The sequence below is a fragment of the Mytilus trossulus genome, unplaced genomic scaffold (genome assembly GCF_036588685.1).
Source record: "Mytilus trossulus isolate FHL-02 unplaced genomic scaffold, PNRI_Mtr1.1.1.hap1 h1tg000234l__unscaffolded, whole genome shotgun sequence".
Classification (NCBI taxonomy): domain Eukaryota; kingdom Metazoa; phylum Mollusca; class Bivalvia; order Mytilida; family Mytilidae; genus Mytilus; species Mytilus trossulus.
Window position 1 is genome coordinate 3,177,884 of NW_026963315.1, and position 19,480 is coordinate 3,197,363.

Consider the following 19,480-nt stretch of genomic DNA (forward strand, 5'->3'; position numbering starts at 1 on the left):
TCTGAAGACTGTAAAACCTACCACTTTATGTACAAGCTTAAAAAAAATAAGATGTTGTAATATCTTAGAAACATGGATTTATGATTACATATTCATAAGAAAATGAGAAAACAAAAAACAAATTATAAAAAAGTTGGTCCATTCTTATCAGATATATATAGTGACTTTATAGCTGCACTAGTAACCTATTTTCTTTATGGGTCAGCTGGAGCCATTCTGGGTGTGGGGTTTTCTTGCTGTGTTGAAGACCTATTGGTAGGCTTGGGCAGTTTTCTGCTCTTTGGTTGGGTTGTTGTCTCTTTGCCACATTCCCCATTTCCATTCTCAATTTTATTAATATTTTTCAGGTCGTTATCAAAGCCATTGGAAGATGTTTGACCATGACAGATCATTCGGACATCGTGTCTGGTGTGATATCATAGTAGAACCTAAAGAGGTCCTGGAACCAACTAAAGATGACACATTCAAACTTGTTCAACAGTCTCAACAAGCAGAAAACTTGGTAAGAGAATTAACATTGTAGAACACTGGCAGACCTATTTGGAAAATCACCGCGATTTTTGTAAAATATTCGGTGTTTTTTGGCCAATCTCCGCGGAACGGATAATAAATAGAGGTTCATCGTAGATTTTCCGTTTTACAGAATATTTTGCGGTTCTCCGGAGATTTTCCGTGTCTCAGGGAATTATCCGTTTGTCCGATAAAACGGGTGTGTATTGAGTCATTGATAGAACCAGTGATGCGTGAGCGACGGTTATTAAAAGGTCGGTTGTATAATCCGTTATGCGTGAGCGACGTTCAATCATTAATTGATCGTTGTATTATCCGTTAAGTGTGAGGGACGGTTGTATTGAGGTACAGATTGTAATATATGTAGAAGTTTACAGAACTATCATTAATCGATTGAGATATACGGAATTTTCAAAAATTTATCACATAATGTTTCTGTAAATTTAGAGAGAAACAGATTTTATATTTCTCGGGGTTAAAGGTTTACTTTTATGATTGAAAAATACATGTGTATATTGTCTGAGGCAGAAGATCATTTAAACTTCATTGGCAAATAGGAATTTTTAAAACGATCTTGATCACCTGCTGATCCATTAATCTTTCAGAATGAAATGCACATTTATACCTCTTGGGGTTGAAGGCATATATTAGCAACATTAACAATATGCTACGATGAGATAATGACAAGTTGCGAATTTTAGTCCGAATGTGTATATATATGAGCATATGGACATACATTCATCTTTATAATTAATCAGTTCATCTGTCATTTGTTTTATTAAATTACTTTTCAATTGTGGTATAAATACAATTTTATCATTGTGTAAGACGATTTGAGAATAATGCTTTCATCGGAAATACTTCAGAAATTATAATTGATTCAAGAACCGTTTATTGGAACAAAAATAAAATGAACGGCCTATAGGAAGTTCTAACCTTAGTTGATATCAGGGGTCAATTGGTATAGCAGTATGTAACGTAATACAACGATCGTCGATGCATAATGTGCATATGTAAGTATATAGTATGCATGCAACTGGATTTCGACAACTCGTGGGTTGTCTTTTAGACAAAGAAGTTCCATTTTAAAGATATGAAAGTACGTCAATGCACGTCTTGTAAACTAATCTGTTACTTTTTGAAATATAAATAAGTTATATTTAAAAGATTGGATGGTTATTTCACACGTATTAAAGTTCTTCTGTCATCATTACTGTTTTTCAATTATTTTTGAGAGTTCGATCTTAAAACTAAGTTCGTCCTGACATTTATGGAATATTTGCCACTGGAAGTTAAACAACCAACAATCAATCATCTTATTACAAAATTTAAAATATGCCTGAGCGATAATATTCTTTTAAATTTTAATGTGAAAGACAGTTTCTCCTTTTATAAGAAGACACTTCCAGGTCTAATTTTAAGTGTATCTACATTCCGGGACTGAGATTTATTTACTATACTAGCAAAAAAAAAAGAAAAGAAAAGAAATGATGATACGTTTTTTTTTTAATAATTAAATAATTAACGTTAAAAATATATGTATTTAACTTGATCTAAAACTTGACCTCGCTCATGATAGAGAATGTTAAAAATCAATTGTGTCGACTGCACGGGATTTTCCAACGGCGGGAAATACCCTGTAACTATAAACACAGGTGATGTTATATACTGACCGATTGTGGAATGTCAATTCAGGGTTAAAGTGATGTGTAATGATTGACATTATCGTGCGCTTGGAAGTTGAGGCTCTAGTAGGTTCATTTCAATTGATAATCGAAAATCTAAAATCATTTTTTTTTTCAAATCAACGATGAAGTTTTGGATATTATGGAAGGGATTTTTTTAAAGACAACGGAGGTACCTTAAAAGTCTATAGGAAAATATACAAATAAAATAATATAAAACAATTTCGAAGGTCACAACTTGTATCTTATAAATCAATGATAAAGCGACTTCATCAGTATTAATAGGAATAAGATTGCAATCAGATGACTTTTAATTTTGTTTGTGTTTCAGGACTGGGAGTGTATAAGATTACCTTATATTACATTGTATTTACAAATAGATATAGGAAGATGTGGTGTGAGTGCCAATGAGACAACTCTCCATCCAAATAACAATTTAAAAATTAAACCATTATAGGTTAAAGTACGGCCTTCAACACGGAGCCTTTGTTTATATTGCTTGACCCTTATGGGTGTAATTTTGAAATAAAGATTAAAAATATATACTTAGGATGTTCCATTCTCAGCATTGTTTCTTGTCTGTCTGTTCGTTTGTTCGTTCGTCCGTCTGTCCCGCGTCAGGTTGAAGTTTTTGGTCGAGGTAGTGTTTGATGAAGTTGATATTCAATCAATTTTAAACTTAGTACACATGTTCACAATGATATGATCTTTCTAAATTTAATGCCAAATTAGAATTACCTCATTCCGTCAGTCCACTCAGGGACTTTCTAGTCCCTGGTCTGTTAAACATAGAAAATGATAGTGCGGATTGGGCATCCGTGTATACTAGTGACACATTCTTTTTTTTAATTTATTAAACTTGTTCTCAGTGGCAGATCCAGATTTTTTTTTATATATAAGGAGAGGGGAGACTAACTGATAATGTCATGAGAGGACCAGCTCCAATCATTCTCAAGTGATTCCCTACATAATCAATATTTATTTTTCAACAAAAGGGGCGGACACCGTGTCATTCCCCCTTTATAGCCGACTGAGAAACTCAAAGGGCTGTTTAGGCAGTCAATGTCGTCAAAAACTTCTATGTGTTGTATAGCCAGTCATTGTGTCAGTGTAAAACTTCCATGTATATCAATCAATCAAATCAAGACTATTAAAAACTCCTATCAACGCCATTCCCCACTAAATCCGGCTCTGGTTCTATTAATTTCATTACTTCTTCAGCATACTAGTATCGGTAGCATGTGAGTATGGTAGCACTCCGTAGATAGGTCTGTAGTTTTGCATGTATGACACTAACAGTTGGCCTAACGTATTAGAAGGCCAGGGTTGGAAGGTCATTCAACATTCTGTGGCTCAATTGCAACTATATTTTCTGTGAAGTGCTACCTAAGCCGTGGCCAGGTGAACCCTACCCATTTTTTTCAAAGGATTTTCCAATAGCACATCGAAACACTTCCAGCATTCTATTTTTTTCACCAAAAAAATTGTACCTCAGCATAATACAGGTCATGAGGTACATTTGTTTGAGGAGGGGGTTTCAATTACTGTTCTTAAGTTTAATTTTCGGGATTTTTTTTTTATCAGATTTGCCCTGTTGTCTTTTCTTTTAACTCCGTGTAAACCCTCACACGCGATGTTTACAAAATTATTTAATTGTTTCAAAAATTAAATTTGTTGTATTACCTCTTTTAACAAAATAATATTTAGTTAGCTTTATTTGCGCCTTTTCAAAGTCCAAGCATTGAACATTGCAAACACATATAGATATTTTCAAATGAATTAGAAAATATCTTCCCAAATCGACAGAACATACACAGAGATATTTGCCACTGGTCTTTACCCAGTTAACGATTCACTCTTAAATGCATTTCTCAAAAAACGATGGGAAACAGAAAAAAACCCAGACTATATCTTTTGGATAAACAGCCAGGGACATTTCCAGACATGAATATAACTGCATGGACCATTGTGACAGAACAGACTTACAACTTTACTATAGTACATGTACAGTGCTTAGAACTGTCTCATAATTTTACTCCAATTTACATAGTGCATTCTTTTATGTTTTATGATAACAGAACTGTGTTTTATCAAGGTTTATCATAACTTGTATGGTTTTATGATAACTGATTTCTGAGGAATATGTTTAATAATGCAAACTTTATTTAAAGATACGTTTTTTTCCAATTGGCGCTAAAGAAAAGCACCATATGAATATTCATGAACCTACAACGATTGCTCAAAATCGTTATTTGAAAATCCTGTTTGTGAGATGTAGATTCATTTCAATACCGAAATTTCGTCTATATATTAAGTTTCACAAGTGTATAACACGGACAAGCTATCAGAAGGTACATTACTCCCATTTTGTTTTGGTGTGAACCATCGATGTTTACAGCAATATCAAAGAATAAGATGATGATGGTAGAAAGAACTATGGGCGTCATGTGGCAAATATTACATGTATATCGGACCATGAGTTGTCAATCTGTATGAAAATATTTCCAATACAACCATATTATTGAGAAGGAATGTTTACATGCTATACTCTCGTACTAGTATTACAGGGTTCTTGTGTCGTTCACCTTAAACACACATCTTTTTAACGATGTATAAAAAAAAAGACAGAACCAATTTAATGTCATATATCCCTATTTTTTAATATAACTATAACAAGAATACCCCTATTTAGCGGACAAACTGTTTATTCTTTCTTCTGTTATTGAATATTGAAAATGAATACCAAGAAGGAAAATAAATCCCGAAATTAATTTGAAACTTTGATATTCAATAGTTTTCCAGCAAAATATTCACATCCCTTGGGGATACTTAGTGTTTGTCCAGTGGCATATATAACATGCATGTCGGAACAGGAAATTTGGCATAATGTACTTTCAGAACCATGTTCACATCATTATACATTATAGCCAACAATTGTGATGACGAACTCCTTCCTTTGTTCGAGAACAATCTTGTTGAAATAGAAATCTGTGATTTTACTATGTCCATAACTTCGATGAACCCAAGGCAAGTTAAATATCGACCTGTATTTAATTCAAATAAGTTCTCTTCTTCTTCTTCGTCCATCGACATCCCATGATAACATACTGTTGTCATACGAGGACTAGTTTATTTACAAAACTTTTAACCCAAATAAACAAAATGTATGTTTCTTTCTTATGTTCAATGTAAAAATGTATATTATTTTGAATTGCAACTATCTATAGTTCCTTAACTTTCTATCAAGGCGTATAAAAGAATGGTCGATTAGTGCGTATATTTTTGTTAAATCAACATTTCTTGTATGTTTCAAACTGTCCTTCACTTTTGAGAACGAGTACTTTCTTTTCCCCAAATTTACCCTAAAAAATGTGAAAACAGATTTTTATTTTATCAAATCTTTTTTTTGGGGGGAATTATTTAGATTTTTATAAACAATATTCTTTACACCAGAAATGTAATTTATAAACAAGCTTGTGCGTTTAGTAATGACTAGTATACCAGACACGCAAGACAGAGATTTATACTACATGTACTATACACCTGATAGTTCAAAAGTTATCGGTCGTATACACTGATCAATACCCTTAGAAGTGAAGCGATGCATGAACTTGAAAGTCCGACAGGAAATCGCTTGAATACCTGAACGTGTCACCTCACAATACATTTGGGAGTAATACCTTTAGCCATGCTGGTGATCAGACAAGGGAAGGTACGAATTTATTTAAATAAGTTTATTACATAAAAGAATTATGAACAAATTAGATTTTCGAAAACAATTTTCACGGAACACTTATTTACGCTCATTTATGACTTTGAACTATGACTTTTTTACCAATTCCCATATAAACAGTTAAAAACGACAGACCTTGGTTACTTTTAAAAAAAAACCACCATTTTCCGTTTCAAGTTAGTTAGTCGGACAAAACAACCGTACGATTGACACGATATCGACACGCGATTACGACTACATAAGGCTACTTTTCCGTTTCAAGTTATAGTTAGTCGGACAAAACAACCGTACGATTGACACGATATCGACACGCGATTACGACTACATAAGGCTACTATGGTTTTGGTCCTTTGTGTTCATAGACATGGCGACACGCAGAGAATTGATACTCTAAATTTAAAATCGATGGTGATCTCTTGTCCAGCAGAATAAAACTTTAATACCTATCATTTTTAGCATTTTCATACAGAATGCAGGACACAGATCCTCCTTTGCTGGAAAAGAAAATTTGTTGATTATAGAGGGAATAACTGAAGCGGCCGCCCCGCCCCCTCTTATGCATTTAGTGCATATGAAATTTTCTGGATCCGCCACTGGTGTGCTAGCTAATAACTTATATATTTTCACTACTTTACATTCTTAGCCCGTCTGTGTGAAATGCTCTGAGCTTCATCAGGGCCACGCGCGGAGAAATAGCTGGTATCCCTCGATCGTTTAATAAATTGAATATTCATGTGTGCCTAAATGGTCATACAAATTAAATGATTATTCATCAACCTATGATCACCTATGGTCCGGTAATAACTTTTATTTTTTTTATTTTCTTTTTGTTTCAATTACAATTTGCCGTTCGTTTTTTGAGAAAAAAATTACACGGCTAATCATTTTAAGACAAAACCTCGGACCAAACACTTCGACTAAGCTATTATACTGACTAACTTGGAAAAATAAACCCAGATAAATGAGATTTCTATGGAATTTTTAATTCACCAGTTAATCAGAAATGTCCATCTCTAATATTTCTTTTGCATTTGATGTTGGTTTATATAAAACAAGTGAAACTGCGAGCTACTGCTCACTGATGATACCCCCGCCGCAAGTGGATAATATTAATTGTGTAAAAATATGCACGTGTTCGGTAAACAGGAAGTTTTCGAGTGATAAATCTGAAAACGCATCACACGGTATAGCTGACTTATATTAACCCTTAAACCAAATTTCAGAAATCCTTGTATTGTAGTTCCTGAAAAAAATGTGACGAAAAATTTTCCACTTGGCTATCATGTGTAAAATCAAACAAGTGTTCGGTAAACAGGAAGTTGTTGAGTGATGAATCTGAAAACGCGTCACACGGTATAGCTGACTTATATCAAGCCTGAAACCAAATTTCAGAAATCCTGGTATTGTAGTTTCTGACAAAAATGTGACGAAAAATATTCATGGGACGGACGGACTGACTGACTGGCAGACTGACGGACTGATGGACTGACGGAAGGACAGACAGAGGTTAAACAGTATACTTCCCTTTTTTCAAAGCGGAGGTATAATTAAATATCTTACAATGCAAAGCTAGTTGTTTGCGATGATGCGTAGCTGCATGGTAGATTACTACGTGAATTAGATCATTTTGATTATCTTTGAATTCACTAACACGTGGCTGTTGACACATTACACACAATATACTTAAAATACCTGGGGCAATTTACACTTCTGGTTTATTGTCCCTTTAACAAGCCAGTGTATCTGTGTATGATGTATTTATCTACCGTGCAAGGGTTGTGTAGCCAGTCAAGGTCGTTAAATGTATCTCTGGCTCCATTGACAGACTACCATAATATATTCGATAGCGGATCCCGGATTTTGAAAAAAAAGAATGTGGAAGGACGTAAAGACAACATTACAAATTGGACTAGTGTACATGCAACATTCAATCTATTTCTTGTGTGACAGTTTACTGACTGTCAAACCCGTGTTCAATTTATTATTTTGATAGTGCCTTGAAGATAGCTGAGTAAAATAAATATTTTTTTAAACAAGATATATACATGTAGGGAGCTCTATTTTTACCAACCCGCTCATGAACAGATTCATTTTTTCTTATATTTACTTCCTGAATGACACGACTCTAGAAATGTTTGCCACTGGACATCAATTTAAAAGTTAAATAGAATCAGACAGTCATGCTCGAGCAAATAACATTGAGAACGGAACTTTATAGCAAGATATATACTATAGTGTATACAGATTGTATTTGAACACATACGAGGGTCTTGAATATTGTCTTATAGTTGTAAGTAATTTTTCTGTAGTCTTCATATTTTTCCCCATTATTCTATATTCTTTGTTTTCTTGGTGTCTATTTTATTTACTTTTTTGGCCCTTTGTTGTGCACTTTTTGTCCATATATTTTCTCTTCTATATATAAATCCTATTCAAACCCAAATAAACATACACAATCAAAATGTTCAACTCAAAACCCCAGTTGACTTGTCATCCATGGAGTTTTTCTCAACCGTTGAGAATATAACAAATGCTAAATGAGTCCGTTTAAAAAAAAGATGTGGTGTGATTGCCAATGAGAAAACTCTCGATAAGAGACCATATGCCACAGAAATTAACAACTATACATGTAGGTCACCGTACGGCCTTCAACAATGAGCACAGCCCACACTGCATAGTCGGCTATAAAAAGAGAAAAAGTCTAGGAGTCCATTGCTGATATTACATATATATAAGATTAATGTATCACGTATACGTCTGATGCTTAATTGTTGGGGCTCTGCTGGAAGGCAAAATATTTAGCTCTTTACTGACTAGTATTTAACAACTGAAACTAGATAAGTTAAAGTCTAAGTTATGAAATTCAAGGAATCTATACATGCTATAACAGCAAATTTGAACGGAACCAAAACGAAAATTAGTAAAATAATAAGTTTACAACTTGCATTTCAGCATTTTAATATTGGTAATTATTAATGATGTAATGCGTAAATAAGTTATCCTACACAGTGGAACAAATGGGAAGCCAAAGTACGTTAATGTCTGAATTAATCTTCTGCAAAAACAATGTCATTTTGTTTATTTTATCTGGTTAAATCTTCTGACATCAGACTCGGACTTCTTTAGAACTGAATTTTAAATGTGCGTATTGTTGTGCGTTTACTTTTCTACATTGGCTAGAGGTATAGGGGGAGGGTTGAGATCTCATAAACATGTTTAACCCCGCCGCATTTTTGCACCTGTCCCAAGTCAGGAGCCTCTGGTCTTTGTTAGTCTTGTATTATTTTAATTTTAGTCTCTTGTGTACAATTTGGAAATTAGTATGGCGTTCATTATCACTGAACTAGTATATATTTGTTTAGGGGCCAGCTGAAGGACGCCTTCGGGTGCGGGAGTTTCTCGCTACATTGAAGACCTGTTGTGACCTTCTGCTGCAATTTTTCTATGGTCGGGTTGCTATCTCTTTGACACATTCCCCATTTCCATTTTCAATTTTATTTCATAAACTGACTTAAATAAAATTCAAGCAAGTTAAACTGTAAGCTTGCCGCCGTTGATACCCCCGCCGAAATATTTCGGTTCACAGGAAGTTGTTGAGAAATGAATCTGAAAACGCACCACACGGTACAACTTACTTGCATAAACTCTGTAACCAAATTGATAGATACGAAAAAGATAGATATGAAAAAAAAATTACTTAAATAAATGTTTAATTTACATGTAATGCATCTTTGTGTAAAAAAACGTTTGAATTGGCTGATCTTTTTGTAAAGCATGCTATTTTGACGGTTACGGATTCAGACTCATTAAGGATGCATTTCTTTCTAACACAAACGATGCAAACGGCTAAGCTCGCACATGTTTTGATCATTTCTTTTAAACATACGTTTGCAAATTTTACAGAAACTTTGACAAACTATGCAAACGCTAAAAATACGTCTACAGTTTGTCGTTTGTTAGTACAAACGCTGCATTTGTTTCAGTACCACAGTACATAGAGTAATCAAGGAAGCTGGCTACACTGCAAGTGCACCTCGTTATTGTCAAATGATCCGCGAAGTCAACAAAGTCAAACGCGTAGATTTCTGTAAACAACTTGTGTTAGATAATGACAATTTTAATGACATTGTATTCACCGACGAATGCACAGTGCAACTTCATGATAACAAAGTTGTTGTTTATCGTTTAAGAAATGAATCTGCTACACCAATTCCACAACCGAAGCATCCATTAAAAGTGCATGTATGGGGAGGTATTAGTCGTAGGGGAACCACACGTCTTCTGATTTTCGACGGGATTCTTAAGTCCGATTTTGTCGTTGAAAACATTTTAGAAAAGACTCTTCTGCCTTTTATCAAATCTGTTTATCCAGATGGTCACCGTTTTCAACAAGACAACGACCCAAAACATCGCTCCAAGCTTGCCAAAAGTTTCATGATCGACAATGGCATTCAGTGGTGGGACTGCTGGCCCTCCGAATCTCCCGATATCAACCCCATTGAAATGGTATGGAATATGCTGAAACACAGACTTGCTAAAAAAAACCTTAAAACTAAAGATGACCTTCAGACAGCTCTACAAGAGTTTTGGACCAGAGATCTTACTATTGAGTACTGCAACCGCTTTATTGACCATTTATATAAAGTTGTCCCAGTAGTAATAGCATTAGAAGGACGTGCAACAGCCGATGTACCTCGCAAAATATTTCCTGAAAGGTCTTATGGTAAATCGATAAGTTACTTCAAAACCAAGTTAGATGACCCCAGTTTCACCAAGAAGATCGAACACCTCCTACCACACTAAGAAAACCAAGTCAAGAACTACGAGAGATGCAGCAGAAACTTTTTCATAACAGTCTTTTTCAAGGCTACACAAATCATTCAAAAAGATATCTTTAATTTGTTGTACACTCAAAGGGGGGCTTCAAAGAGTTTTACTAATTATACCCATAGTGACCCTCTACTGTTTGTGACTGATTTTTAAAACGTAAAGATTTTTTTATCCTGCATAGTCTTGTTCTTCAAGAACAAAAGAAAATATCGATTTTTTTTGTAAACACATATTTACGCTATTCAGTAAGTTTTATATTATAATTGAGAAAATTTGCTGCATTTTATTTTACCTAGAAAAAATCTCGTAAATAGTTTTTTTTTGCTGCAAACTATTCTACTGAGAAAAAAATCTCGATTTTTTTAATTTTTTTTTTATCTTAGAATTTTAAGCCAGTTGAATATGACTTTGTGTTTTTTTTTACAAAGAATACACACTGGACATAGTTACATGCTAGTCTAATAATATCTTTTATAATTTTATCAATCATAACTACTCTCGCTATACAGTACAATAATTATTGAAGAGTTATTTCTTCGTGCAAACAAAAAGCCGGCCGAGTAGTTCCGATTGATGATTTTATCCATGAAATTGAACAGGAAACCCCTAAAGTTTTAAACACATGTACACACGTGATATTATCGTGTCAACCTTGACCCCGCTTTCACCAGCAATGCATTTAAATGTTCGATCAAATTCTCTTCCAATCCAAACATTTTATTACAATAAAAATAACCATCGTATCTTACAAACGAAAAACTAGTTTTCAATAATAGACGTTTCAGCAGCTGTTTCATTCGTGTATTTCTTGTTACAGTAATATTTCACGTTTTGAGAATATATAAGAGGGGGGATAGGACCTTTATCGGGACTCCAGGATCGGGTGTTTTTAAGCTTGGGATTTCAAGAGTAACACTTTCGGGTACCGGAAATTCTTTTTCGAATTAGGGGACCTCGGGATTTCGTGATTTTAAGTCCGGGATTTCGGTATTTTGTTTTTTAAGCCCGGAATTTGGGATCGATCAGGACCCCTTCTTACCCTCCCTCACATGACGTTTTCAAATATGAATAAAGATAGGAAACTCATGTCTTTTAAAAAGAAAACTAATCTACGAAATTACTAGAACATATAACTCGCGACGAAATGTAGAAATAATGAGAAAAGAACGGATAGGAAAAGATATTTTATTTTATATTCGAATCGTAAATAAAAACTGAGAAGATAAATAAGAGAACAATAATGTGTAGAATGTTTCTTCCTCAGACAGACCTGAAAAAAAAACATATTTCTTTTATTGGTAAATTAAATAATTAGAACTGAAACAATCTGAAAACCGTTCATGCCTTTTAAATGTCTATTATGTAATTATCGATTTTACCTGTTACATTATCATAACTAATTACATAATATTAAGTAGCATGTGCGGCCGACCATGCACGCTTGGCTGATTTTATTGCACTTACTATCAGCTGATGATTTGATTGACAACAGGTAATCAATCATCGACATTTAAGTCGCTGATGCTGAGCCTTTTTAAAACCTGCGACATTTTTCAGACCATGTCACGGAATGTACTGTAACTTCAACCTGATTAAACGAAGTATTTGTTTCTACGTTTGTAAAAAAGTCTGGTTACCAACAACATTTGCATGCATTACTGAAAATTCAAACAGGGTCATTAAAGATTTATCAAAAGATGTATTTGTTTCTACTCGTGTAGCGTTTAGAAAACAGTAACACACGCGACGTTTACAAAATTCTTGTTAGAAAAAAATGCGGCCTAAGAAAAATCTTTTTAGAATCACAAGAAGTTCTGATAGGTCGTAAAATAAACTTCCCATCACTTTATTCTTTTCACAATTCAATTCAATGTTTTATTAAAGTCTCATCTCTCAACAAGTACAATCAATCTTTATACAATAGTAACATTGTAAAATAACACTAAATAAAATGAGAGCCATTCTATACAGAATTCACATGTCAATTTAAAAAAAAAAAATTCGCAACGATGTCATAATTGAAAGCACGAGGAAGGCTGACCAAAATGTTCAACTTGAGGCTAGTGATTGACAGGTATGATTATATCTTGGGGCTCTTGTGGGGAGCGTGGTGTCGGACGGAAAAAAAGATTTCCAGTATTCATATATATATAAATGTCGATCTGATGTGGAAAATTGTGAGGTTTTTAATTTTTAATAGCACAAAGAAAAAGACGTCAGAAGAGTTAGAAGAGTAACAATGTGTAACTATAAACGTATTACTCGTTTATAATCTACGAGACTGATCAGATCGAAGTTTGATAAAAAAAAAAAAAAACATTCAATATCAAACCTTCTTGGTTGGAATAAACATGTTCAATGTATACCTGCAAATATGTCTTAATAAATTAAATTGTGTATTTAAATTATCTCTGTTGAATACAATACAATTTATTACATGTATCTATGATATCCTCCATAAATAAATATCTGCACAGGTAAAGTTAAATTCGGATCAACAGATTGATTTACGACCTTCCGCTTGTCCATGTTGTATTGCAAAAATATCACAGCAGGTGTTACTCACAGTAGACAAGTGTCAAATGAGTATGACATTATGTCGGATTACGGCATCTGCAGTAATTAAGACCCTGTTTTTACTGTTTTTACAGGAACTGATTTATCTTAACATGACAATAAAGAAGAATTTTGTCAGGTGAACATATTTGTAGTATTGCAAAGTTACCACGTGCATTTTCCTGTTCATTGGTCACATTTAAATAGATTATTCTTTATTGAACTAAATTCGATATTTAAATTGCAAGTAACTTTAATATCAAAACCACCGATTTTTATTTCTCGACTGAAAAGGGTAATAAGACGGTTATTTTTATCTGACTGTAAACAGTGTATATAATCACAACGATCTATTAATAACCGCTGCTCACAGATAACGGATTATACAACGATCTATTAATAACCGTCGCTCACGCATCACTGGTTCTATCACTGACTCAATACACACCAGTTTAATCGGACAAACGGATAATTCCCTGAGACACGGAAAATCTCCGGAGAACCGCAAAATATTCTGTAAAACGGAAAATTTACGATAAACCTTTATTTATTATCCGTTCCGCGGAGATTTGCCAAAAATCGCGGTCATTTGCCAAATAGGTCTACCAGTGGAAGTGTCAACAGCATGAACAGACAAACATTGATTCCCAGAATTTGATTTTTATACGACCGCAAATTTTGAAAAAATTTTCGTCGTATATTGCTATCACGTTGGCGTCGTCGTCGTCGTCGTCGTCGTCGTCGTCGTCCGAATACTTTCAGTTTTCGCACTCTAACTTTAGTAAAAGTGAATAGAAATCTATGAAATTTTAACACAAGGTTAATGACCATAAAAGGAAGGCTGGTATTGATTTTGGGAGTTTTGGTCCCAACATTTTAGGAATTAGGGGCCAAAAAGGGCCCAAATAAGCATTTTCTTGGTTTTCGCACTATAACTTTAGTTTAAGTTAATAGAAATCTATGAAATTTTGACACAAGGTTTATAACCACAAAATAAAGGTTGGGATTGATTTTGGGTTATTTATTTTAAACAGTTTAGGAATTAGGGGCCAAAAAAGGGCCCAAATAAGCATTATTCTTGGTTTTCGCACAATAACTTTAGTTAAAGTAAATAGAAATCAATGAAATTTAAACACAATGTTTATGACCACAAAAGGAAGGTTGTTATTGATTTTGGGAGTTTCGGTCCCAACAGTTTAGGAATTAGGGGCCAAAAAGGGACCCAAATAAGCATTTTTCTTGGTTTTCGCACCATAGCGTTAGTATAAGTAAATAGAAATCTATGAAATTTAAACACAAGGTTTATGACTATAAAAGGAAGGTTGGTATTGATTTTGGAAGTTTTGGTCCCAACAGTTAAGGAAAAAGGGGACCAAAGGGTCCAAAATTAAACTTTGTTTGATTTCATCAAAATTGAATAATTGGGGTTCTTTAATATGCCGAATCTAACTGTGTATGTAGATTCTTAATTTTTGGTCCCGTTTTCAAATTGGTCTACATTAAGGTCCAAAGGGTCCAAAATTAAACTTAGTTTGATTTTAACAAAAATTGAAACCTTGGGGTTCTTTGATATGCTGAATCTAAAAATGTACTTAGATTTTTGATTATTGGCCCAGTTTTCAAGTTGGCCCAAATCGGGGTCCAAAATTAAACATTGTTTGATTTCATCAAAAATTGAATAATTGGGGTTTTTTGATATGCCAAATCTAACTGTGTATGTAGATTCTTAATTTTTGGTCCAGTTTTAAAATTGGTCTAAATTAAAGTGTAAAGGGTCCAAAATTAAACTAAGTTTGATTTTAACAAAAATTAAATTCTTGGGCCTCTTTGATATGCTGAATCTAAACATGTACTTAGATTTTTGATTATGGGCCCAGTTTTCAAGTTGGTCCAAATCAGGATCTTAAATTATTATATTAAGTATTGTGCAATAGCAAGTCTTTTCAATTGCACAGTATTGTGCAATGGCAAGAAATATCTAATTTCACAATATTGTGAAATAGCAAATTTTTTTTTAATTAAGAGTTATCTTTCTTTGTCCAGTATAGTAAGCAAGAAATATCTGCAAGATTTTTTTTTAATTGGAGTTATCTTTCTTTGTCCAGAATCAACTTAAATCTTTGTTATATACAATATACAATGTATATTCACTTTTTACTACCAACTGATAAATTTAAATAATCTTTACCATTCAGTGATAACAAGCAGTTTTTTTACATCATAATTTTAAATGAGTAGTAATTGTTGCAAACTCCATTAGAATATTTTAATTGAAATTAGTTTTGGAATAAGGGAAAGGGGGATGTGAATAAAAAATTGGATTAAATTTTTCTCATTTGAAATTTCATAAATAAAAAGAAAATTTCTTCAAACGTTTTTTTGAGAGGATTAATATTCAACAGCATAGTGAATTGCTCTAAGAGAAAACAAAAATTTTAAGTTCATTTGAATACATTCATTCTGTGTCAGAAACCTATGCTGTGTCAACTATTTAATCACAATCCAAATTTAGAGCGGAATCCAGCTTGAATGTTGTGTCCATACTTGCCCCAACCGTTCAGGGTTCAACCTCTGCGGTCGTATAAAGCTACGCCCTGCGGAGCATCTGGTTTTCATAGTCGAAAAGACGATTTTCATTTGTGCACTATATTTAGAAAAATCCTGTTTAATTCATATAAAAAATATCAAAATGAGAGTTTGAATTATTGCGATTATAACCTTTTCGCATTTTTCGCAATAATAAAAACATTGCAATAATTTCATAACTTACTGTAGTTAAACTGTTATACAAACAGCTTTAGTTTACAAACTTAGTGATGTACTGTAAATTCTTAATTATTGTAAAGTTCACATATTAGCAAATGATGTGACTTGGTTAGAATTGCAATAATAAGAACTCTTGGTATCTTTGCTGACATTGTCGTAATTAATCTCATACATACATGTATCTGTAAGCAGATTAATCTCATATTTTTATGCCCTATTTAAAGGCATTATGTTTTCTGGTCTGTGCATATGTCCGTCCCTTTGTTCGTTCGTCCCTCTGTTCGTCTGTCTGTCCGTCTGTCTGTCCTGCTTCAGGTTAAAGTTTTTGGTCGAGGTAGTTTTTGATGAAGTTGAAGTCCAATTAACTTGAAACTTAGTAAACATGTTCCCTATGATATGATCTTTCTAATTTTAATGCCAATTTAGAGATTTTACACCATTTTCCCAGTCCACTGAACATAGAAAATGATAGTGCGGATAGGGCATCCATGTACTTGGGACACATTAATGCAAGCAATAAATTCTGAAATTACAGTAACTAGCCTTTTTTATACGACCGCAAATTTTGAAAAAATTTTCGTCGTATATTGCTATCACGTTGGCGTCGTCGTCGTCGTCGTCGTCGTCGTCGTCCGAATACTTTTAGTTTTCGCACTCTAACTTTAGTAAAAGTGAATAGAAATCTATGAAATTTTAACACAAGGTTTATGACCATAAAAGGAAGGTTGGTATTGATTTTGGGAGTTTTGGTCCCAACATTTTAGGAATTAGGGGCCAAAAAGGGCCCAAATAAGCATTTTCTTGGTTTTCGCACTATAACTTTAGTTTAAGTTAATAGAAAACTATGAAATTTTGACACAAGGTTGATAACCACAAAAGAAAGGTTGGTATTGATTTTGGGAGTTTAGGTTTCAACAGTTTAGGAATTAGGGGCCAAAAAGGGACCCAAATAAGCATTTTTCTTGGTTTTCGCACCATAACTTTAGTATAAGTAAATAGAAATCTATGAAATTTAAACACAAGGTTAATGACCATAAAAGGAAAGTTGGTATTGATTTTGGGAGTTTTGGTCCCAACAGTTTAGGAAAAAGGGGCCCAAAGGGTCCAAAATTAAACTTTGTTTGATTTCATCAAAATTGAATAATTGGGGTTCTTTGATATGCCGAATCTAACTGTGTATGTAGATTCTTAACTTTTGGTCCCGTTTTCAAATTGGTCTACATTAAGGTCCAAAGGGTCCAAAATTAAACTTAGTTTGATTTTAACAAAAATTGAATCCTTGGGGTTCTTTGATATGCTGAATCTAAAAATGAACTTAGATTTTTTATTATTGGCCCAGTTTTCAAGTTGGCCCAAATCAGGGTCCAAAATTAAACTTTTTTGATTTCATCAAAAATTGAATAAATGGGGTTCTTTGATATGCCAAATTTAACTGTGTATGTAGATTCTTCATTTTTGGTCCCGTTTTCAAATTGGCCTACATTAAGGTCCAAAGAGTCCAAAATTAAACTAAGTTTGATTTTAACAAAAATTAAATTCTTGGGCCTCTTTGATATGCTGAATCTAAACATGTACTTATATTTTTGATTATGGGCCCAGTTTTCAAGTTGGTCCAATTCAGGATCTAAAATTATCATATTAAGTATTGTGGAATAGCAAGTCTTTTCAATAGCACAGTATTGTGCAATGGCAAGAAATATCTAATTTCACAATATTGTGAAATAGCAAATTTTTTTTTTAATTAGAGTTATCTTTCTTTGTCCAAAATAGTAAGCAAGAAATATCTTATTGCAAGATTTTTTTTTAATTGGAGTTATCTTTCTTTGTCCAGAATCAACTTAAATCTTTGTTATATACAATATACAATGTATATTCACTTTTTCCTACCAACTGATAAATTTAAATAATCTTTACCATTCAGTGATAACCAGCAGTTTTTTTGCATCTTAATATTTTATGATGTATTTAAATGAGTAGTTATTGTTGCAAACTCCATTAGAATATTTTAGTTGAGATTAGTGTTGGAATAAGGGAAAGGGGGATGTGATTAAAAAATTGAGTTCAATTTTTCTTATTTGAAATTTCATAAATAAAAAGAAAATTTCTTCAAACATTTTTTTGAGAGGATTAATATTGAACAGCATAGTGAATTGCTCTAAGAGAAAACAAAAATTTTAAGTTCATTAGAACACATTCATTCTGAGTCAGAAACCTATGCTGTGTCAACTATTTAATCACAATCCAAATTTAGAGCTGAATCCAGCTTGAATGTTGTGTCCATACTTGCCCCAACCGTTCAGGGTTCAACCTCTGCGGTCGTATAAAGCTACGCCCTGCGAAGCATCTGGTTATTCATTGACAGAATTAAGATATGCTTATGGTCAATTCAGTAATAACAAAAATACTATTTGTTTTATTAACATAGTGAGAACAAAATATTTTATCTGGTATCTGTTTTATTTTCTCAGCATCAGAAGAGTGAATATGAAGAAATCCCTGAAAGAGATGTAAAAATATCACAGAAGGAAGACTTCCTGTTAGAGCCAAGCCAGACAAGTTTTAGATCCAATGGGGAAATAGAAAAAAGGGAACCAGGAGAAGGAGAGGAAAATATAAAGATAGTCATGGCCGACAGTGTAGCTGAAATAGCTGACAAAATGGTGGAATTTGTGTGTGAACAGATGGATAGAAGTGAAGCAAGAAATGTTGAATATTTTATGCCTGAAAATAATAACAAGGAAACCATAGCTCCAGATAATGAACCCAGATATGTTGATCAAGAAAAGGAAAATGTTGATTCTGGAATTCCAGTGGAATTTGCCGGACATCAGGAAGAAGTCAGTGACACCGGTAATAAATATGAAAGTACTGGTAAAAGTGGTGACGAGTCTGACTTCAGTGACGGACATGGGTTCCTTCATGTACAGGGCCCTGATTTGATTGCTTTTGAGATGGTAGAGCCAGGAGAAGATGACAAGTATGAGAATGCCCTTCCTGTGGAAGAGGAAAAGTTTGAAAATGCTGAAGGTGAATATAGTCAAATCGACTGTTCTAATTAGATACTTTTGAACAATTTGTCAGAAAATTTTAACACTGCTTTAGCTAGATAAAAGGCCAGAGCAGATTTCTAGGTTGGCAATCAAAACCAAAAGTCAAATAAAGCAAATAACACCTTGGCCAAAAATTTAAACAACAAAAGGATAGACAACAAAAACATTCATTAGAAACTAAAGAAAGAACAAAACAACCCCAATAAAACTGGTGGATAGTATTTAAACTTTTAAAAATTGATTTTAACATAATTTGTATACTAATTGTTTGATGTAATTATGATTATATCCTAGCAACTAAGGAAGTTGGGATACTGTTTTTATAAAGTCTGTCAATTTGTATGTGTGTC

At 33.5% G+C, this 19,480-nt stretch overlaps 1 protein-coding gene across 1 annotated transcript in view; it reads left to right on the plus strand.

The window, feature by feature from the left end:
• The window catches only part of LOC134701246 (next to BRCA1 gene 1 protein-like), a 40,070-nt gene that overhangs the window by 6,759 nt on the left and 13,831 nt on the right, over positions 1-19,480 (plus strand). Inside the window, exons 9-10 of the mRNA XM_063562375.1 lie at positions 348-502; positions 18,549-19,107. Of these exons, the coding sequence (XP_063418445.1) occupies positions 348-502; positions 18,549-19,107 (714 nt within the window). The remainder of the gene's footprint in view (positions 1-347; positions 503-18,548; positions 19,108-19,480) is intronic.